Consider the following 24,734-nt stretch of genomic DNA (forward strand, 5'->3'; position numbering starts at 1 on the left):
ATTAATTTCTGAACTTCTGAACTAAGAACTTTACAAAAATAAGAAATGTTTTCGTAAGTTATCTAAATACCTATTTATTTAAATCGAGTATACATAGATAAGTTAACACAAGTTTTTAAGCATCCTGTGAAATTATACGTCTGTTATCTTTACAAGGTACTTAAATGGTTTACTGATGTTTCGGCGAAAATTACCTGACAAACTTTCAGTTCCCAACCCAAACTATTTATCCCATATTTTTACTTGGGCGAAATTTCATTTCGCAAATTTTTTCATAATCCCACTTTTTTTTTTTTTTTTTTTTTTTCATAATCCAACCTAACCTAACCCAATCTAGTACGTCATTTTCATTTCGCAAGTATGGGGTTGGGAAATGAAATGGTTGCGAAGTAAAAAACTTGCTAAAATTTCATTTGGGAAATGAAACTGATGCCATAAGTTTGTTGGGAAGTGAAATTTGGCGAAAAATATTTTGGCTAAACGGCGGTATCCCTACTTAAATAGATAGTGCACGGGGCGGTCTGAAAGTTTTTAGCAGCTCCGACTTTATGCACGTGTAGAAAATTTCAGGGCCTAGCCATGATGACAAAAGTTGATAGGAATCGCCAATCGAAACTTACATAATGTATGTAAATAGTCACATGATTTTTCGTAGCATATGTCATCCCGATTGTAGATGTACAAACAGCAAATCCAACGGTAGACCTTAACCTTGTAAGACCCACCATATAAAGTTTTTCAATTTTTAATTTTAACCTTATTCTATAAGTAAATTGGAAAGAATTTCGTTTGTTTTACAACGCAGTTAAACAAAAGAAATGCTACTCTATTTGTTTCATCAAAAGGTTCAAATTAGATTGCAATGAATATGTACATTTTAATGTACATTTATATAGACTCACGAGGTTAATGCTGTATGCCTTTTGTAATAAGGTTTACGAGGGAGATGGTATCATCACGCTTCGCGATTGTTGAGCCATTTAGGGTCCTAGCTAAATTGGCTGTTGAATATTTACCCTAGGTAGTACCCATGGAATGTCCAATTTAGCTAGAACCCAAAAAAGGCATACCTAACGCTGCGTCTTACGTAGGTAAGCGAACAACTCGCGGACGCGAAGCGAAGCGGCGAAGCTGCTCGGTATGACCTATAAAGTCACTACTCAGAGTATGAACGGTATAGCTAAAATTTCACCCTGTATGTTCATTAATATCTTAGCCAAACTAGTTGTTTTGATCATTACAGAAAAACACGCAAAAACAATTTTAAATTGACCTTATTTTCACGACTGCGAGTTGAACAAACCAGCTACGTAAGACCACTTGATCGCTTTATCTTGTTTAGATATAAGCAAAGATATATGTAACTCCGTATAAGATAAATAAAGTCTAAGAAAAAACGTGCCTGAATATATCCCCACACCTTTGGCCTGTACTCGGGTAGATGGCGTTGGCGACACCGTTTGATATTGAAAGAACATGGGGTCAGTCATATGGCGTTCTAAAACAAAACAAATATAAATCAAAAATAAAAATGATTTATCTATATACAGGGTTGGGCAGATTAAGTGTCCTAGTTTTGTAATTGCCATTTTACTTAAATTTAGTGGAACTTTTTTAACTATATTATTTTTTATTAATCGAATGTATGCGTTTTTATGATTTCTGTACGTAAGCTTGATATATATTGTTTTTTATACTGTTTTGAACATGGCCGCGAAACGCCAGCTTATTGTAAATGTATACAAGCAAAAATTCCGACCGTGCGAGATATTAAGAAGCTAAAACATTTAGATATTAATGTAAGGTTTCATATCTCGGACCATTAAGCGATTTAAAAAAATAGGATCCTCAAGAATCAGGCCCAAACCTGGTCGAAAACCATCTGTTCGTGTCAAAAATATAATTAAAAGTGTTCGTGGGCGACGATAACTAGCCCAAGGTGCAAGTAAACTCGCTAAAGATCGATACAGTATTGCTTTTGTTCTAATCAAAGAAAAGTTCTAATTAAATCGACCTATCTTAGCTGTCATTTTAGTTTAGTTTGCGTATCTGCCGCATGGCGCTAGTTATAATCTTAGGCATAATGTACGGCCAAACTGAGTTCGGCCGGATATAACAGCTGTACGTAATAATACCGTTTATTGTAATATGTATTTTTAACTTATCTCTGTCTTTGTCTTTTGTATGTTATATATTAATTTTGTTGTTTTTTTGTTACCTGTCGTGATTGTTTCACCGGATGGTCTCACCGGAAGATCAGCTCTGAAAGTCGCCAGCAACCAGCAACATGCTGAGGTGAGACCATTTCGTGGCACTTTTTCTTTTTTATGTTTCTCTGTTTTGTATAATTTTCTATTTGTGTGTGCTAACGAATAAATTATTTCTATTCTATTCTATTCTAAAGATAGGAAAATATCCCGACGATGAGTCGTATATTACGAAATGATCTTGGATTAAAGGCCTACAAAAAAACATGGATAAACAGATGCGTAGAAAAAATCTACAGTGAAAAAATGCTGGGACTTGCTAGCTTGGCATGAGGGCGATGAAATTATTTTTTTCCGACGAAAATATGTTTTAATTGCAAGATAGCTACAATCAACAAAATGACCGTGTTTACGGTGCTTCATTGGGGGATATTCCAGTAGACAGATTAGCCGTAACAGTAGCGGTTTCATAGTCCGTTTGCCGTCATGGTCTCGGGTGCCATATCACTTTGGGGCAAACTACCACTGCTGTTCATGGATCGGGGAGGAAAATTTAACCAAGACTATTATATTCAGAATGTGTTGCAGGGTCTTATGCTAGAAAATATCCGCAAGTTGTAAGGGAATGACTATTACCTATTGCTTTCAACGAGACAGTACCCCGTCTCACAAGCTAAACCATAAATCTACACAAGACTGGTTCCGAACAAATTTGACAGATTTTATACCGTGGCAAGAATGGCCTCCTGCATCTTCAACAGACTTAAATCCGTTGGACTTTTTTATATTTTTATACAGGTTAAAAGTGATTTGAGCTAATGTATTAATTTTGTAAATATAGAATACAATTAAAATAAAAACAAGTTTAATATAAAAATTAGAAGTTCGTTTTTAATTTTAAGGACACTTAATCTGCCTAACCCTGTATATATATACCCTATATTTTGATAGTTTTATACATTTTCATTTTTAGTTTTTATCGTGTGTCGTGTCGATAGATGGTAGTAAATTAACTGTGACTACAAAATTTACTATGACAATAACCCTCTATACTAGCTTTTCTCTTTGATATAAGTATATACCTGCGCGTACAAATTTGCAGAGCTTAACAGTTATCAGGCCCCCTGCAGACACTACCACTCTAGAACGAACCGACGTAAATGGCAAATACTCGCAATTACGTACTTATTTCTTATCTGGAAAACTATGGAATTTTTCGGGTAGATATGTTTGTATAACTCAAAAGATAGACATTAAAAACTTTCGCGTTTTGAACACATGTTAAACCACACATTTACATTACATATTTTTATTTGTAAAAACTAGGTTTTACGATAAAAAAGTAAAAATCCAATTTATAAGTGATAAGTTTACCAATAACATTTACTATTTACAATACATCAAAAAATTCGAAAAAAAAAAAAAATTTTTTTTTGCGTAATTGACCTAAACTCGGATTACATTTTTTCCTTCTTTTGGCCTCAGAAAAGCGTGGTTAAAATCTTTCGGGTTCCTCGTAAACACCATGTATATTATTGGCCCTGTGAGCTGTAGAATTCGCGAACACAATATAAAACTAAATAAATGTGTAGCCAACCATTTTAATTTTTTTTTAACAGTCGAAAATCTATCATTGAACCGGCTCACAAAATTTAATGAAAATCGGTTGAGAATGGGGTTGGCAACTGTCAAAGGTTTGCAGAGATGGCGCCATCATAGCTTGCCCCGTTTTCTATGAAATTTGGCTTAAAGGGCTGACATACAGGGCATTAAAAAAACAAAAATTTGACACAATTCTAGGGTTTGACTAGGCAAGCTATGCTGGCGCCATCTGCTAATTATTTCGACCGGCCAACCCCATTGCGACCTGTAAAGGGAGGAGAACATCCAGACATATGAAAGCACTTTTTCCCAAGCTGGAACGGAGACTATATTTCCGTTATAGGTTAAGTATGTTACACGAGACTTTGATCCAGTCAACAGCACTCCTTATTCTCTCTCTAGAACATGTTATTGTAAATCAGTTCTCATTGACAAAGCTGCCTTGTGCACTAATGTTTTATATTGCTGTGCTATCTGATAATTAAGAATCTTCCAGACAGTACCATCGTCCACACCACAGATTTAATATATACGCTAGATGACGCAAATACCACGATTTGTATTGAAACCAAGCGTGCCGACTTTTTTATACAAAATTTACGCACAATATAATTTTAAAATTACTTATCTGTGATAGGAAATATGTTCTTGCCTTTGGGTGCTCGCAATTTTTGGGCTGTTGCAGTTAATTATCATGCAACGAAGCATTTTTTAAGTTTTCACGGACGTCCGGCTGCAACAACTGACGCGCGTGGACTGTAAAGAGCGACGGTCAACCTCGACGCTTGGTCGGGGTTCGGACAGGCGAAGTAGATGCATTTGCGTCTTCTTTGGTATATTTATTTCTGTGGTCCGCACCGATAACGTACGATTTGTAAACCCTATTCCATAAGACATAATGTCCAATATTGGTTAAGAGTGTTAAGACTGCGTTTTGTCAACATGAAACTATACGGGCGCATAAAAACATGCGGCTGCGATATATGCAGCTAAACCAAGGAACATGTTTGATCCTGTATCTCATCTCATAAAATGTCCATCCAAAAGAGAAAATTAAAACAAGAACAGGTACCTACCTCCTACCTAATAGTAGGTACATGTATACCTCGTATACGTAGTATACTACGTACGAGTATTATACAGTAGGTAAAGTCTCACAAAACCGATATTTGATAGCGCAATTTCATTGAACATCTAACTGTTTCTATTTATTTTGTACTAGCTTTTGCACGCGACTTCGTCTGCGTGGAATTAGTAATTTGGGTATGTACCTTAATTTTTAAACAAATCTGCTTTCAAATCCATCCCTTTTTTTCACCCCCCAATTTGTTCACTATAAATTTCCACCCCACTTTTTACACCCTTAAGGGATGATTTCGGGGATAAAAATTACCCTATGTCCTTCCGCACAGCTCAAACTATCCCCATACCAAGTTTTATCTAAATCGGTTCAGCGGTTATTGATTCCCCATACATCCAAATCCATCCTTTTTTCACCCCCAATTTGGTTCACTATAAATTTCCACCCCACTTTTTACACCCTTAAGGGATGATTTCGGGGATAAAAATTACCCTATGTCCTTCCCCACAGCTCAAACTACCATACCAAGTTTTATTTTTTGAGTTCTGGGATAAAAGGTATCCTATGTCCCCGGGACTTAAACTATCTGTATACCAAATTTCAATTAAATTGTTTCAGCGTTTTAAGCGTGAAGAGGTAACAGACAGACAGACAGACACACTCGCATTTATAATATTAAGTAAGTACGGATGGATTTGTCGTTTAGTAGCACTGTGATAAGTGTGATAACCGCCTGAAGACGTGTTTAGGGGGGCGCCACAAGCCTTCGGGAAATTGTCATATACTTGGAAATTTCGACCCATGACCGAGCCGAGCGGTTCAGGCACCTGTCCGGTAAATGGGGGACGCTGGTTCGATTCCAGCTCTGGACACTGGAGGCTTTGGTCATTTTTTCTTTCGTATCATGACATTTATTTCAGTTTACGTGTATAGATACCTATGTGAGAGCACCTCAGCCGCTCTGATTTATCTGACTACAGAGGGTATAGCGGAATATTATTCGAATCTGAATGAGCAAAGAGGATATATTATAGAGCGGTACTGTCATAGTAAATTTTGTAACCACAGTAAATTCACTGCCATCTATCGACACACTTTAAAACTAAAAGTTAAGATTTATAGAAATACGATAAAATGTATTTAAATATGGATAAATGATTTTTTTTATTGGCATTAATTATTTTTATTATTTTGACCCATGTTCTTCCACTGATATACGTTAAAATTGTTAAATAACAAACGAAACCGTCAACGCTCTCTATACGACAGTAGGCCAAAGGTAGTAGCGACATCTAATCGAGAATCAAATTTTCGTCATTTTCGAGGCACGTTTTTTCCTTAGACTGTATCCATCTACATCTATTACGGAGTTATATCTATCTTTGGAATGAGTCTATAGAGTATACATATAGTAGGTACTAGAGCAATTCAGGAAATTGTGTTCTAACTATTTATGACAGGTGCTTGTAAGTTAACGCTAGTAAGCCCAATGTGACATAATAATTGTTATTATTAATACACAATTGTACAGTTTAATCGCCGTTTACAAAGTATAAATACATTCGTTTACATTGAACGCGCGTGTGGGTTTTTACAAAGTTCGCTCCGATAGACGTGATTATTAATTCATAATGATGGGTAAAGAAAAAGTAAGGGCAAATCGCCTAGCATGGTACGGGCATGTGATGCGGAGGGATGAAAGTCATGTGACGAGAAAGGTATTAAGAATGAATGTGGAGGGAAGTACGAGGAGAGGAAAACCGAGGAAAAGGTGGATGGACTGTGTGAAAGATGATATGAAACTAACGCAAGTGAATGATGAGATGACGGGTGACAGAGATGTATGGAAGAAAAAGACATGCTGCGCCGACCCCAAGTGAATGGGACAAGGGCAAGCGAATGATGATGAATGATGGGTATAAAAAGTTTTTCTCAAAAATTTCTATTTCAAAATTAGCAGTATTCAGTACTAAAATCTGCTATGGCTTAATTTTGATATATTGTTGCGATCGCTCGTGTTTTTTGGTGCTCGCGAAATGCACTGCGAATCGTAATATACCCACCTATCCAAAGTGGCCCTGACCTGGCGGCCTAACCAAGGTGACAATCGCTATCGCTTCGCCATCGAATCGCATTGTGTCTCTCTATCACTCTTCTACATTAGCGTGACAGTGACAGTTGCGTTTCGTTCGCTACGAAGCGTTAGCGATTGGCATGTTGTCTACGGGGCCAGGAAGTTGCCCGGCAAACGGAAACATGGTCGCCCTAAATCTACTTGGCGCCGTTCTGTGGAGCAAGAGCTGGGTGTATTGGGGATGGGGTGGGAGGAGGTTACCCAAGCTGCCCAAGACCGAAGTCAATGGAAGAATAAGATTCGAGCCCTACACCCCAGCAGGGGGTAACAGGATAAGAGGAAGAAGACGGCTGGGGTGCATCGTGCAGCAACCCCGAAATCGCGCAAAAAAATGTGGTTGTTTCATACATTTTGGCTGGTCCTTTTTCTATGAGAAGGTAAATTTTTTTCGCGATGTCTGGGTTGGTCCCATAGTAAAAGTTGCTCAGTATAATCCCAAAACCTCACTGGCAACGGGAATGCACTTATTTTCTAGCCATCCTGTATAATCAGATAACTTTACCTAAGGACTTAAGGACGCGGAGCAGAAGCTCAACGAGGGAGAGGAGTGTTATGGTCGGCAACGCGCATGTAACTCCTCTGGAGTTGCAGGCGTACATAGGCTACGGAGACTGCTTAACATCAGGCGGGCCGTATGCTTGTTTGCCACCGACGTAGTATAAAAAAAAATAAAAAAATCTGCTTGGCAGCCTTTACAACGTTAACGAATCGCCAGACTTACGTAAGAGGGCAGAATACCACGTACTCGTCAATACAAAACGAAAAAATGTTTTTCCTTTTTTAAATATTTTCCGTTCTCCATGATTTTTAGTATGTTATTGACACAATGAAAAACTAGGTTTATAGGTTATCCTTTTTTCAAAATTTGCAACCAAATTTTTTTTAACGTGATATTCGATGAACACCGGTAGCATGCACGAAAAAGTGTCACGTTGTGGACAGATCTCCATGGTAACGTTACGTCAATGTTTTCTTATGACGTTATCACGCAAAATTATCGTCCGTAAACCGACAACCATATTTTTTTAAAGCGGAACCTATAAGCCTAGAATAATAATATATTATGCTGAAGCGACCGACATCAAAATCAAAGTGATTTGTTAAGATTTAGTTAAAACCGGTTTCTCCCGAAATGGAAATTGTATGAAAAACAATTAAGTATCATTACTCAAAAACGGCAAAAAAATCAGATGTGTTGTATGGGAGCCCCACTTAAATACTTATTTTATTCTGTTTTTAGTATTTGTGTTTAGGCTTCATAGTTTATTTCTGGAACTTGTTGGCAAATAGATATATTATCGTAACGGCGAGACAAATAAAGTTACGATTTTCGCCTGCTAGATGTGACGATCGTAATTATTACGATCCACTTGGATCTAATTAATATACTCCCAGAAGTATTGAATATAGTATCTACGGGATAAGACATCATATAAAAAATTCAGTAGGAGTAGCAGAAAAAGCGCTATTCTATTGTTTGTCCTTTTCATAGTCTCACTTTTCATTTCTGCCTACTTCTAAAAAGTCCTTAATTGAATTGAAATTGAAAACTTTATTTCAGACACATTAGGTATCCATAAACATTGGTTAATACTTAACAAATAACAAAACAAAAACAAAACAAGGATAATGTTAGTATTACTTAAGGCTAAAACAAAAAACTAAAACTAAAAATAAGTATCGCGTCAAAACGGTAGACGTATTGTTGACAGAGCGGTCGGCTAAAGAACGTCAATCTGCTGTTGCGGGGCGAGGTAATTCGAATCGGGGCGGGGCGGTGCGTGGCCGTTCTGTATGATAAATTGATAATAAGTATTACTTATTCTGTGCCCAAAGCTAACGAGCCGGGCGCGCAGTGGCACGAACCTTTGCGCATACGCATCGCGCACTAAGAGTATCTATATAAGCAAACGTCCTCTCGCTGCCTCATTAATAAGGCACCCAGTGGCTGTAGCTCTCACTACCGCGGACGACAAGTATAACATAACAAGACATTATTTTTTTAAATGTAAGTCTGAACAGAGTATTAAATTGGGATTTTTTGGGATATAAATTATTTTTTATATACAGATCTGAGCTCGTATTTCGACTTACTAAAAGAAAACAATATACATGAAATAAAACTATGAAAACGGATTATATCGCGTATATTGAATTTGTACTACATCCCGTAGTACTTTGAGTTACCGTGATTTTTGTATGTGGGTATTTTTGCACATTGTAGTTTTTCTTCAGTCATCCGTTGACCACGAACGCTGTAAAGGGTTCGAAAAGTCGGGATGTATTATAAATTCAATATACGCGATATAATCCGTTTTCATAGTGTTATTTCATGAGTAACCATCGCGGTAACCGAAGACAATATTAAATCAATATACACTCAAGAGCAGCAAAAACAGGTCACTTTGTATGGAAATTTCTATACAGCCTGGACCTACCTTATTATGGATTCTCCTAAATCCTTGAGGCTAAGACTAAGACCTTCTACTACAGTGTCTAGTTAAATCTTTTTTTTATTACAAGCTTTTATTTAACTTGCAATGTACCTATGTAAGTATGTATGTAACTATGTTTGTACGGGTCAAATCTTGCAAGTTAAATTTGACCCACTTCCCGGTTTCCGATGAAGCTGAAAATTTGCATACGTATGTAAGTCGCGTGACAGTGCAATATTATGGTACCATCGAGCTGGTCTGATGATGGAGACAGGAGGTGGTCATAGGAACTCTGTGATGAAACAACGAAACCTAATTGTGTTTGGGGTTTTTAGAATTCCCTCGTATTAGTTGTCTGTGGAAAAAAAGTACAGTCAGAGATGAAAGCTTGTACCAAAAATGAAATTTTTTGCAAAAACTTATACTACGGATTTTGCCTTGGGATACCTCGCTTAAGGATTTAGAAGCATATATCCACAGCTTTGCTATGAGTAGGTAATGCCTGAACCCCTATAAGTATATTATAGTGTAAATTTCATACGATAGAGTGACGTGCGTTTGCGTTATATCTTATTTTGTATGGGATTTTGAACAGCGCACCAAGCGGGACGTTTTGGAAACTCAAATTCCCATGTACGAAATTACACTTCGCGTACGTCACGCAAAAACGCTCTATGACCAAAAATAGGATACCAAATGCTAATCCTTAATTTTCGAAAACAGGATAGAAAGTTCCTTTTAGGGTTCCGTAGTCAAAGGGTGTGAATGCCGTGGTGGTTGGGGTGGGTCGAAACGCTATTTATAGGTATTATTAAACTTCTGCTGTCGTTCTGTCAGTTTATCAGTGGGCTGAATTTCATGAACTCTATCAAACAGAGAATTAAAAATTTTCACACTGAGTGTTTTTTTGCTGTAGAGCTATATAATTTAAAGAAAAAAAAACCCGGCCAAGTGCGAGTCGTACTCGCGCACGAAGGGTTTCGTACCATTACGCAAAAACGGCAAAAAATCACGTTTGATGTATGGCCCCACTTAATTATTTATTTTATTCTGTAGTATTTGTTGTTATAGCGGCAACAGAAATACATCATCTGTGAAAATTTCAACTAGCTATCACCGTTCATGAGATACAGTCTGGTGATAGACGGACAGACAGACGGACGGACAGCGGAGTCTTAGAACCCAAAAAATGGCTTCAAATTTCGGCCATTTATTTAACGAATTTACATTATGTTTGGTTTATTTACATCTATTTCGTATAGCAACCAATAAATTAGTCAAGCATGATTCGGAGACAAGAAAATAGATATTCCGAAAATGGTGCAATATCACTCATAGAATCCCTCGTGTATTCGTGTGCAATCAAAATTCTAAAGGGGCCCACTGACTATCAGTCCGCCGGACGATATCGGCCTGTCAGTTGTTCGTAACTGTCAAATTTTTGTTCTAACTGACAGGCCGGTATTGTCCGGCGAACTGCCAGTCAGTGAGCCCCTTAAAATTAAAAAAAAAATAGCAAGTAGCCTCACTCAAGGGCTTTTTACAAGTCAAGACAATATTCACATAGATATTATATAGTGAAATGAAGGATACATACCTATATTTATAAATATAAAACAGTCAATACTTGGGGAAACATTACGAGTATTATAAAATTATATAAAATTAATAATTAGGCAGGTACTAAAATAAAACAGAGATGTATAAGTCTCTATGGTAAATTAATTTGGAGATGTAAAAGGTCTCCAAAGTCCTAATGTCGTGAAAATACTAATACGAATAAGATTTGGAGGTGAAAAGGCTCTCCTAGATCCAGATGAATTGAAATGAAAATAATTTATTTTGAAACAACACATTTTTTGCACAATTGCACACGTAGACGGATGACGCTAAAGTATATTATATAAGTATAACGACGATGACGCTCAAGTATACATACATACATACATATAATCACGCCTATTTCCCGGAGGGGTAGGCAGAGACCACGGATTTCCACTTGCTACGATCCTGACATACCTCTTTCGCTTCCTTCACTTTCATAACATTCCTCATACACGCTCGCCGGTTTAGGGTGCTCTTGACCTGGCCTTTCTTCAGGATTTCCCCGATCTGATCAGAGAAAGTCCGCCGAGGTCTGCCCCTTCCAACTCCCGTTTCTACCTCTCCCATATATACTCTCTTTGTTAGCCTTCTTTCACTCATTCTTTCCACGTGTCCAAACCATCTCAACATACCTTTCTCAATTTTTGTCACTTACATATAATTATACTTGAACGTCGTCGTCGTAATATATAAGTATAATTAAACAAACCAAATGGACTAATTTACGTGCTATCAGCTCTTAGTAACGGCGTATCTTCTACGTTTTTATAATAGGACGTTGTTTTCCCACGCTCATTTTCATGCCGAGGCCTATGTCAAACTTTCGATTGGTTTTTGGAGTTTCGTACCAAAAAGGTGAAAAGCAACCCTCTGGTGCGATTTTGTCCGTCTGTCTGTTTTTTGTATATTACCAAAAATAGATATAATTCCGTAATAGATGGATACAGTCTAAGGAAAAAACGTGCCTTGAAAATCCACGAAAATTTGATTCTCGATCAGAGGGCGCCACTAGTTTTGGCCTACTCTCGTATAGAAGGCGTTGACGGTTTCGTTTGTTATTTATAATTTTCAGGTTCAAAATCATATAAAAATAATTAATGCAAATAAAAAAATCATTTATCCATATTTAAATACATTTTAACGTATTTTTATAAATCTTCATTTTTAGTTTCAAGGTATGTCGATAGATGGCAGTGAATTTACAGTGGTTACAAAATTTACTATGACGGTACCGCTCTATCTTATTATATCCTCTTTGATAATACCCTTCTTCCTACCCTACCTACCTATCCTTCTTCTAAAACTGTTTACGGAGCTGAAAATGCTTTCTTACTGGATATCACACTAAACTCTCGCGTTTTGTACACAAAATTGGGGCATTTTCTGTGAAAAGGGACCTTGTTGTCGATGGCGCTTACGCCGCACAGCGTCGCGCGGCATTTTATTTTTATCGGAGCATCGTTTATAATGGCGTAAGCGCCATCGACAATAAGGTCCCTTTTTATAGAAAATACCATAATTAATGTCATTAAGTCTAAAGCGATTAAATTTCATTATTTTACCTTTTTTCCGGCGTTTCAGCCAGCTGTGAAAAAAGGTAAAATAATGAAATTTAATCGGAGTTGTATATCGTTCGAAAAATATATGTTTTCTCATTTTAAGGTCCTATCGACGGTTTAGGTTGCGCGTCTACAGTAGGTCTCAAAATAATTGAACTGTTTTAGAAAATATTAAACTTTAAGACTTTAAAAAGCAGTTGAATTGGTAATTTCAGCATTACATTACAAGTTACTTAACTAGAGTAGGTACGTTTTGTTTCTTTTTAGTCCATTTTCCATATGCCAGTTTTCATTAAACTGCTCGTAATTTAAGCCCGGTTCACATTTGTCTGACATGTCGTGTTGTGTTGTGTTGTGACGCATCAGAACGGCAATCAATACACAACACAACACGATACGTCAGACATAGAATAAACAAAGTGGAACCTCTTTCTAAACTCATATACATACAACAATGTCGTTAATGTGTCCTACTTAATGTTTTCTTTTTGTATTTCATTTCAATCAGTGACTAATTAAATAGTTATCAGTTATGTTTATGTAACACCCGATTATTGCAGATGGACAAGAAAAACAATAACCAGAAAAACCCCGGGCTGGCAACATCTGTCGAGGAGGCGCTTAGCTATACAGGTCAGTCCGAGACACCAATAATATGTCAACACTTAACGAACTTTAGTTTAGTTACTGACACATGGGCGTAAGGTGAAAAATTTATTCACTGTTATACAATATTCTTGTAGTTATGAAACGGCCAACCTACATATTTTGACTAAGGAATTTTGTGAAGTTAGGGGTTGTAGTTAGATTTAAAAGCTTGGCTCTACACAAGGCGGACACGCCATACATCAAAAATCATTTGCGTATCTATGGGTGAACTGCACGTTTGTACAGGGCCGACTCTCGTTCTCGTGCGGCGCGCGGGCGCGGGATCAATATTCTGCCAACCTCTCTAGAAAAGTGTTAGTCTCAGCTTTCCGAGTCCGGTCCGGACACATCCCTACAAACAAATTTCTGTGCATGATGGGTGTTAAATCGTCACCACTGTGTGCAAACTGTCAGAAGACTGATGACTTGTCTCACGTGTTGTTGGAATGCGTCCGGAATTCGGACTTGAGAAAAATAATTTTTGGTAGTCTGGGCTCCATGCACAATGGACAGATCAATTGTTGGTTGGCAGAGCCTATATCGGACAAAGCAATCAGTGTTTACCACTTTATTGACCTCTCCCTTGAGTAGGGAACTATGATAGCAGCACCCATGAGGCTGACATGTTCACCTAGAGTGTCCAAAGCCTCCATAAAAACCAGATTAAAAAAATATATATTGGAAAACTTGATTATTTATTTCTACAAATTGATGAGTGTACCCGTACATAGCACGATACATACACAATACACGGGCATTTTAAACGTTCCGTCATCGCGTCGCTAACCGAACTGAGAGCCAGTAGTTCGCCAGATTTCTGTCTCGGCCCCTGGGGCAAGCTTAGGTAATTTGAGTCGGGGCGGGGCGGTGCGTGGCCGTTCTGTATGATAATAGGGGGGGGGGGGGGTATAGTGGGGTACTTAATTAATTGCGAATACATTTATGTCCATAATTAATCTACGAGATGTAAATACTTAAATAAAAAAAGGCATTTGCCCCACTATGCCCCATGCATAGGGGTAAAGTGGGGTACGCTATGGTAAATGGGATATTGGGTACCCTATGATTTATAATAAACTATAACACACCACACTACATAAGTACGTTTTATAAAGAATTGCTGTTCAATTTCATTGTCTTTTAATAAATGGATTTATTATTATTATTAAAAAAAATATGAAAAACACTGGTTTTGATATTCTTGTTTATATCACATAAACGCCTGCCGAAATGGCGTGGCTCGCCAATGAAGGTCACGCGCCGACTAACGAACGACAAATCAAAGCGGGCCATTTGACAGTTTGCACGGCGTCTGTTTCGAGCTGCGGCTCGCCCCGCTATGCCCCGTGACCCCGCTATGCCCCCTCCTCCTCCTATTACTTATTGTGGCTCTACGTAAGACCTTAAAACTTTTTGACAGTGCGAGCTAGGGTTTCTAGGTGACTACGAAACCCTAAAAATCGCAATTTTCTCCCAATTATTGCCTTTATTGTACCTATTATCTTACAAGTGGTTGGCCTTGGAATAAAATGTATTTAAACCAACAAGTGATACTTTAAACCTGAATAAATATCAATAAATTCCAAATGTATTGTTTCTAGGCCAGAGTAAAAACGTCATTTCGCAATACAATACAAAATTAAAATGGGTATACATAATATTCCAAAACGAACAAACAGTACCCATTTCTGTTGCTCTTAGAGCTGTTTTGTACAAAAATCATTTTTACACGATCTTATGGTATTTTAAGGTTGTTTTAATTCATAAGTTAAGTCAGAAGTTTTTTCTCGTGTGCTTAGAACATTCTGTGCCTAATATAAGACTGATACAAAGTTTTGTACGGAACACTAAAAAACGCAGAACGGGCCAATATAATATTTATAATTATAAATGAATAAGTAGCGCATAGTAACATCAACTACAGAATTAAGGCTTCCTTGGACTATTTTAACATAATTAAACAGTGCTATCTATCTGACATTTGTTCTAAAAGGTCGTTAGTGCGTCTGTTTACATATAACCATGTCACATATCAGTATTTACTATTTACATTAGATTACCTAGTAGTAGCACGTATCAAATTCATACAAGGGGCCGATTTTTGAATTTTTCCCTTTTAGGCCCATTTGCACCATCCCACTAACCCGGGGTAAACGCACAAAACCGTTAACTCAGTGTTAAATTGTACTGTTAACCATGGTAACTCTAGGTTACCGGTTACCCCGAGTTAGTGGAATGGTGCAAGTGGGTCTAAGAACTCCACTCCTAGGCATTTAAATTCTACTAATAGAATTCAAAACGCGTGGTCTATACCACTAGATTCCCAATTTCCATCGCTCGCGCGACAAGTGGGAGTCGGACTCGCCCACCGAGGGTTCCGCACTTTTTAGTATTTGTTGCTGTAGTGGTAACAGAAATACATCATCTGTGAAAATTTCAACTGTTTAGTTATCACGGTTCATGAGATACAGCCTGGTGACAGACAGACGGACAGACGGACAGTCGGACAGACGGACAGACGGAGAGACGGACAGCGGAGTCTTAGTAATAGGGTCCCGTTTTTACCCTTTGGGTACGGAACTCTAAAAATCGCCCCCCGGTCAACTTAAACTACTTAAAGTAAAGTCTGACAAGCTTAATCATTATTTCATTCGTTTAAACTTTGGATTCTTCTAAATAAATATTACACGCCATAATAATATTACAGTAATGGCGTGTAATATTGATGAGTGTTAACACAGTGGCCGTTGGCCGTCAGTGTATTGAATGATCGAGAGACCGTTAAACAATTGTAGGTAACATTCCAAATTAATCAATTGATGATCAATCGACGCTTGATCAATGACCAGTTATTGGTGTAGGTTTTTAGGTATGAACTGGTACACTTTTATATGAATACAATAGTAACTATTAGTAATATGTTGCGACTGTATACTAGTGACGCAGGGCCGTCTGGTTCTCTTATCGGTTAATTTGTAGAACCAAGCTCTGTCATGCACTTCCTGGCATTTCTTGATGGTGCTCCACCACCCTATTAGTGATATACTCACAAGGGGCCTACTGACTATCAGTCCGTCGGGCGATATCGGCCTGTCAGTTAGAACAAAAAATTACAGTTCCGAACATCTGACAGGCCGATATCGTCCGGCGGACTGATAGTCAGTAGGCCCTTTTATGTTTTTAAACCGTTAGTCACCATTAAAAGTTCGCTTTTAATTGTATGGCAAGTTTCATAGTACTTTGCTGTGTAGTATTGATCAGTCCGCCAATTGTAGTTGGCGCAACCGGTCGTACATATTCTTCAAATGGTTCAGGGCCCGGACTGGTGGTGGTTGCATCGCGTTGGACGCTGGACGTTTTACATATATTTTTAATGACATAACCAGTTAAATTCGTTGCGGCTCACTGTTATTATATCTCCAGGTTTTGGCAAGTACAACTTCGGTCTGCTGTTGATCTGCAGCTGGACGTTGCAGGCGATGGGGATGGACATGTTCGGCACCAGCTTCGTGGTAGCAGCTGCTGTTTGTGACCTGGACTTGGATATGCAGAAGCGAGCGCTGCTCACCGCCACACCTTTAGCGGGTAAGAGCCATTTGACAGGACAGTGTCAGGTTTTAAAATTAATCATGATCATTTAAAGATCATGTTAATTTCAAACCTAATTCTCTTCTTAACGAAGCACATATTTTAAGTATCTACCTAAATTGTTTCTTGATTCATTTCATCACACGTAAATTCTTATATGAGAAAGGAACAGTTAAGTAGTTGTTCAACTTCGACGTTTTTGCGGATTCTCCAACTGCCATCGGGTCTCTGCGTTGGACCGAGGATTTTGCGGAGAATCTTCCTCTCAACCACCAGCAGCTTACTTTCTTCTTTAAAAGTTAGTGTCCAGTGTTAGTGATAAAAATTGATATACTTAAGAATCAAACAAACTTACTTTGTGTTGTGATGTTTGATTCCAATTATGCGAGGGTGTCGACCGAAGATATGTTTACTTGCAGCAGTACGAGAGAGAGGCACATACCCTCGTACTGCTGCAAGTAAATATATGTAAATCGTCTTCGGTCGACACCTGAAGTATAATTAATTATGTTTTAACACGTGGATAATCCATCATTACGCTCGCTGACGTACAGATATTTCACCAACAAGTGCTAGCGTCGATCGTCGTGTTTTAAAAACCAATGTTCTTATTGACCAGGCGTGGTGGCCGGAGCGCACCTGTGGGGCTACATAGCAGACACAAGAGGCCGGCGGCTGACACTGTCGCTGTCAATGTCTATAGGCTTCGTCTTCGCCGCTCTGAGCAGTCTGTCGCCTGACTGGAGGACTATGATGGTACTGAAACTGTTGTCTGCCACTTTGTAAGTATTTTAAATCGTAATATTCACAACGACGGGACTTAATCGCGTAAAATAAGTTTCCTCCTCCTCCTCCTCCTCCTCGAAACGTCGGAGGTAAATTTAAAACTTATTTTACGCGATTAAGTCCCGTCGTTGTGAATAATAATGAGTAAAAATCGTGAAAGTTTAAATCAGTATTTTAAATCGTAGTCTGTCTGTGACTATAACCGAACTTTAGTCATCTTTTTGTATGTTTTTCGAAAACGATTTTTCTGCTCTAAGTAAGTATACAGCAGAAGCGCGGTTTGAGCCGACGATTTTTGACCACCACACACATATGGAATGTAATAAAAATTAAGGGTAGCAGTAATTAAAGGCAACCGAAGAATTTTTTTTTATGAAAATGTGTATTATGATCACAATTTTATTTAAACTAATATAAAATTAAACTTCCATTTGAAGGCAAACCCTTTGACGTCTTCTCAATCTTATGGCTTTAGAGTAAAGAACTATTTAACTTCCTACTTTATTCAAATCTGACCCAATGTATTAAAATATAATATAGGTACTATGAATAACTAGTAATTTTTATCGTAATTATTATACAAAAGTATTGTTTTCCAGCTACATAATTCGTTTGTCAACAGAAGTCATACCACTTTAAGAAGAATGCAAAAAGCAAATAAAATTCGGATGCTGTACTGTAATGATAATTATGACGTCAAAGGTGGTTAAATATACGTCACTGTTTACATGAAATTTTCCCACTATCTTATCTTAGGGACAATACACTTTATTTGTTACCAATGTTCGCGGGGAAGGCGATAGCATATGTAATAACTAGTTTCATTTGCTGATAAGCAAGCAATATCCAAATTGTTTTGTACAAAACACTATTGACAGAAGCAGTTAATTTCAGTTTGGGCAAAAATGCTTTCTTAATTATGTCCTGCTTCCCGACTTTTCTTTTCTAAAAGTTGCATTTCTCAGCCGATTCTCGTACAATTTTGTATTTTTTGTTAATTCTGAAATTTTCCAAAACTGAAAAGTTAGACCTAAACAAAATTAAGCTTCCTAAAAGACCGTTGTTGTTACAGCACGTCAGCAAGCAACGCAAGCGCATACACGTTGTTAGGAGAGAGCTGCAGCGCGCGTGCGCGGGGCCGCGCCATGCTGCTTTGCACATGCGCTCTAATGTGCTCGCAAGCTATTGCTGCAGGTATGTATAGTGGGATCACTATGACATGCTAACTGAAGTTGAAAATCGAAAACTACAATAACGGATTTAACATAGAAATCCATAGAAATCTATATTTGGAAATCAAACAAACTTTTGGTTTGATGTTCGTGCCTTTGTTGAAATAAAGAAGACATTTTAGCAACAGATCTTGAGATATGTGTTCTTAATTAATGGATAAGAATTGGAATATATCAAAATAACACAACCATTTTCAACATAAGTACTCAATTGTAATAATCTTCATGAGTACCTAGTAGATGACTGTCTAAGAAAAGTACAAAATAATTAGCGAAAACCGCTTGCGTACCTCAGAAACAAACGTAAAAGTTAAAAAAATAGAAATGGAAATTAACAACGTGCGATATTAAAACTAATATTTGATATACAATTTAGTTAGCGGAGATTTTATACAAACATTTTACATTTTGTCCACAGTATTCGCCTACCCTATCCTCCCCCTGTCCTTCTCCTACCCCATCGAGTTCCTCGGCATCAGCTACCGTCCCTGGCGTCTCCTGGCCTTCGTCTTATCCCTCCCCTGCTTAGCCACGGCCATCCTGCTACAGCTCTTCCACGAGAGCCCCAAGTTTCTGGTGACCAGCTCTCGGTATGAGGAGGCTCTGGAGGTGCTGAAGAAAATTTATGCATGCAATACTGGGAAGAGTGTTGATGATTTTCCGGTAAGTATTTTTAACAGCCTGCCTAACTGCCGGGTATAGGCTTGTTCTCTGGCATCTGTGGCTCTCCTGAATCTTAGAGAAAAAAAAGAAAAAATAATTTTCAGGGAACGTAGACGAAATTTTTATTTAAACCATTGTATCCATTTTCGAAAACCCTTTTGCAACTTTTATTTCTTCAATTCTATATTTTTACAGGTGAAGAAATTAGTGGAAGACGAAGAAGACGCGTCGTCACTGAGTCAGGAGACCTTCTTCAAGGCCCTGTGGCACCAGACCGTCCAGCTCTTCCGTCCACCTCTCCTGAAGAACACGCTCAAACTGTTCTACTTAATCATCATTATTTACATGACGTGAGTGCCCATTGATATCTTCTTTTCCTTGTCCTTTTTCCAATATTTGAGGTCGGCTCTCTTAGTTATTTTTTAGTTTGTTCGCCGGGTTTTATTTCTCCTTGATCCTAAAAAGTTATACCTACAAATTCATACAAAGAACTAATTGATGGGAGAACTAATTGAAAAGAACTAAATAAATCATTAAAGAAAAAAAACATTCATATCCTTAACTCAGTATGAGTATACCTTTTGATTCCAGTGGGAGTGGCTTTGTGCTGTGGCTGCCGTACATCATGAACAACCTGTTCTCAGTAATTGATAATGGCGGCGGTTCTGGGATGAACCTCTGTACCATCATTCGACATGGCAGCAATAATCTCCTCGTTGCTGATAATTCCACGGTAACTATCTAACTACCCTCCTTAACACCAGGTTTATTGTAACGTCAATGAATGAGGTTCTGTCTGTGATTATAAAAGTTGAAACTTCTATTCATCGTTCAAGTTAAAATAAAGAGCTTCCAAGTCTATTTACCTATGTTTCTTTATAACGGTGTTTTCGGATCAAATCCGCAAGTAGATTCAAACTTTTCATCAAGTTCTGTTTCTGGTTTTCAATTAAATCTCTCTATGTTCAAACAAGGAAATACTTAAGTAAAAAGCAATGAAATCCTAACAGTGGATTGGCACTTTTTTTCTAAAAACGTAGGTCACAGATGATTATAAAAAATACTTGTAAGCTTGTTGTTGTTGTATTATTGAGCTTACTGTGCGACTTGGTCAATTTGTGTAGCAATGTCCTAGAATATTTATTCATTTATTTAATTTATACTTGGACATAATCTAATCATACAATAATTTCAGTCAATCACAGTCTGCAACGACACCATCCAAGAGACAACCCTGCTCTCAGCCATGACGTATGGCGCCTTCGCCGCCTCCGCCAACCTCCTTCTTTCCCTCACCTGCGAAGCGAGGAAGCGGGTGGCCATGATGGGAATCCTCGCCATGTCGGCTTTAGCAGCAGTTTTGTTGAATGTGGTGCACGTGCCTATTGCTGGAGGGGTGTTCTTCTTCATGTTCCTGTTGTGTGCGCTCTCGATGGGGATACTGAGCGTGTATTTTGTGGAACTGTACCCGACTTCTGTGAGGTAAGCTGCTAGAACTAAAAAGCGAATCAAATTTAAACTGTTTGAGACATACTAACATTAATTAGGTTTTGTCAAACCTTTTACACGTGCAGCCTGTAGACTGACTATACTAAGAAAACGTTTAATGCTCTGCGCGTCCAGTATAACAACGGATTCAGGTTACTGTTGGGGCTGCGAGGCTTCTGTAGCGCATCACGTATGTTCGCCGAGGCACGCGTGGACAGCTTTATATCAGTAATACGCAAGAGAACCGCTTCCCTGATGCGCCGCGTACAGGAGAGTACCAACAGTCTCCTGAATCTGGTGTCACAGTGCCCGACTAGTGCAGTCTGGCGGCACTGGAATTCCATTCATATGGAGTCAAGAGGTACTGTATATAACATATTTTAAGTAGTCTGTATGTTGCTAACGTAGAAAATAAGTTTTGTTTGTTACTAACATTTCTATGGACTAATTATGTCTGATACAAATAAATTGAATTGAATTGAATTGAATTAAATAATTTCACGGTTTAGACTCACTTGTAATACACGGGATACGCAATACACGGTCATCATGACCGCTGCTCGCACTATTAGTGCTTGAGAAAGGAGACCTAGGCTCTCCGAAACATGTCGCGCGTGTGACTAAAACAAGTGAGTCTAAACCGTGAAATTATTTAATGTTAAGAAGCGAATGGCGATCATACTCGCCATCTAAGCATTCGCGCCAGATCTTCTAAAGGTCCATAAAACATTTTAGATTCTAACCACACTAACTTTGCACAAACTTCCAAGCCATACTTGAAGTAGCACTTGGCATGAAAACTTAGCGTAGTCCGACTTTAGCTAGAAAATTGTCAATTCCCATGAATACCTGATAAAACATTGCGTGCAATTGTTCATGGCCATTAAAGTTTTCCCCATATCAGGGTCCTTGTTCATGTACAGTAAAGTTTTCCCCATATCAGGCTCCTTGTTCATGTACAGTAAAGATTTCCCCATATCAGGCTCCTTGTTCATGTACAGTAAAGATTTCCCCTTATCAGGCTCCTTGTTCATGTACAGTAAAGATTTCCCCATATAAGGCTCCTTGTTCATGTATAGTAAAGTTTTCCTCATATCAGGCTCCTTGTTCATGTACAGTAAAGTTTTCCCCATAACAGGCTCCTTGTTCATGTACAGTAAATACTTCCCCATATAAGGCTCCTTGTTCATGTACAGTAAAGTTTTCCCCATATCAGGCTCCTTGTTCATGTACAGTAAAGTTTTCCCCATGTCAGGCTCCTTGTTCATGTACAGTAAAGTTTTCCCCATATCAGGCTCCTTGTTCATGTACAGTAAAGTTTTCCCCATATCAGGGTCCTTGTTTATGTACAGTAAAGTTTTCCCCATATCAGGCTCCTTGTTCATGTACAGTAAAGTTTTCCCCATAGCAGGCTTCTTGTTCATGTACATTAAATTGTATATTTGTAACTAACAAAATATGGATTGTATTATCGTCCGAAAAATGATTTTTATTTTTTATTTTTTTTATTAAAGTTTTCCAGGCTTCGAGGAGTTAATATTTTTTTATTGACAATACTGGAAGATGCGATTATTTTTTTTATTTATTTTTTTGGGCATAATCTTGCGTAGAAACGCAGTAAGATGTCACCAACTACCTACAGACGTGCACATGGCGAAAAGTTTCCAAAAAGTTGTAAATATTCTCGGAAATTTAATGAAAATAAACAGGAAAGAAAGGAACGAACCTTCATTATAGAAATGGAAAGAGAATATCGATTCCCATCCAAGAAGGTTTTGAAAACTTTCCAACGACATATCAGTATTACCACAGATCATATAATACTAGTGTATTAACCAACAATTTGTTGTTGTTGCAGGGGCATGGCGTCATGCTTGTCGGTGATGCTGGGACGGTCCAGCGCGTTCTTAGGAGTCAACGCCATTGGGGCGCTGCTTCAGATCAGCTGCGAGACTACTTTCTATGTCTGGGCCGTCTTATTACTCAGTAAGTAATTAATAGCAAGTCATATGGTCAATAGTTAAACGTTTTAATCTCATTATTAAATATAAGTTGTCTAAGAATATGTCTGCGGTTCCGTCTAATTGCCACGACTCTTCATACATTTTGTATGAAAATAAATGGATCGCGGTAATTAGACTGCAGACATATTTTTTGAGGATGACCGTTGACCAGTTCCACGGATTACTTTGTTTGTTTCGTCAAATCAAATATGTCACGGGTCATGTTGAGTTCTCAACACTGACAGGGAAAATAATATATACCTTTAAAAAAAATTGTAGTTAAAATGTTCTATTTTTTTTTTCTTTTTTTACAGGTGCAATTGTTTTTGCGTGGCTACTACCAAAGGATAAAGTCGTAAAGGGGGGTGATGTTGAACAAACCAAACTGTAGTGTAATGAGGCCTAAGAAATGAATTAAAGCGGATAAAGAAGTTAATAATGTGATAACCTACCACACACTTTGCTTCTCTAAGCAAACCATAGGGTTTGTGCAAAATATGGTAGCATAAACATTTTTTGATGCTGTGAGGATTGACCAACAAATACTCATACTTTTTCAAGATGAATTTGAGGTTCATAAATTGTGTAACTTTCTTACTCATAGGTTAAGGGTGTAATAGAAACGATATGGGGCATTTTCTATGAAAAGGGACCTTATTGTCGATGGCGCTTACGCCGCACAGCGTCGCGCGGCATTGTATTTATATCGGAGCATCGTTTATAATGGCGTAAGCGCCATCGACAATAAGGTCTCTTTTTATAGAAAATACCACATTCTATTTTTGAATCAATGCGTTCCTTAGTCAGATACGCATTACTTCGAATATCTTAAATTACCAACACCGATAATTTACTATGTGCGGTAACCGTCAGGCGGTTAATATTGTTCCTATACATAGATATTTTATATCTACAAGATCTATTACATTATGATGCATTTGATTTTGATATTATACAGGGTGATTAAATGGACGCAGCATAGATTATTTATTTTTTCTGACCCCTAACTTATCTCTGGCGGACAAAAAAACATGAAAGTAGTTAAACACCGTTCTTGTTATAACCCTGTATGAATCATTAGCAAACCTTTGTTTTCTATTAGTACAGTCAAAAATAATAATTTCACTACCAATTCGTACCTTGTCACAGTGAGAATCAATATGAAAGTCGCTAGATACCTCATACTGTGAACTGTGACAAGGTGACAAGATACGAAACGGTACTGAAATTAAATTCCTTGACCAAACGTACATACATATTTATTCGTACCTATACGCACGTTTTACACGTTTAACGATACGTATACATTTTAAAACCATTATATTATTGAAATAAGGCTTTTACTTTTAAATTTAGGTTAATTATTTTTACATATAAGTAAGCGTATTTTATTTATTTTAGTGCTATACGACTGAAATACTTTATGATGTTACTTAGGAGCAGGCCTCCGTACTGTGTACTGATTATAAATGTGTACCTGAACTTAAACTGATAGTTTAATAAGATGGCCAAATGCATTATAAAATTAATTAATGTTCATTTAGTCGACTATTACAGTTTTGAATGATTCACGGTTAGTTTTACTAGACTTATACCGACCGGAATATGGACCGTGATTACCTTTGACACCTACCCGCTATCTTCAGTTACCCGTGAACATGATGCATGTAACTGCGTCGAAATATCGGGAGCTCGCAAACACT

At 37.9% G+C, this 24,734-nt stretch overlaps 1 protein-coding gene across 1 annotated transcript; it reads left to right on the top strand.

The window, feature by feature from the left end:
- The first annotated feature begins 8,882 nt into the window (after positions 1–8,882).
- LOC134749948 (synaptic vesicle glycoprotein 2C-like) lies at positions 8,883–24,676 on the top strand. The gene is made up of 11 exons (XM_063684984.1): positions 8,883–9,032; positions 13,184–13,256; positions 16,695–16,856; positions 17,479–17,641; positions 18,718–18,839; positions 19,296–19,540; positions 19,736–19,890; positions 20,132–20,273; positions 20,736–21,022; positions 22,887–23,014; positions 23,346–24,676. Exons 2-11 carry the CDS (start codon positions 13,184–13,186, stop codon positions 23,420–23,422), a joined length of 1,554 nt encoding a protein of 517 aa, XP_063541054.1. The 5' UTR covers positions 8,883–9,032; the 3' UTR covers positions 23,423–24,676.
- The last annotated feature ends 58 nt before the right edge of the window (positions 24,677–24,734 follow it).

Source organism: Cydia strobilella, chromosome 2 (assembly GCF_947568885.1).
Source record: "Cydia strobilella chromosome 2, ilCydStro3.1, whole genome shotgun sequence".
Taxonomy (NCBI): Eukaryota; Metazoa; Arthropoda; class Insecta; order Lepidoptera; family Tortricidae; genus Cydia; species Cydia strobilella.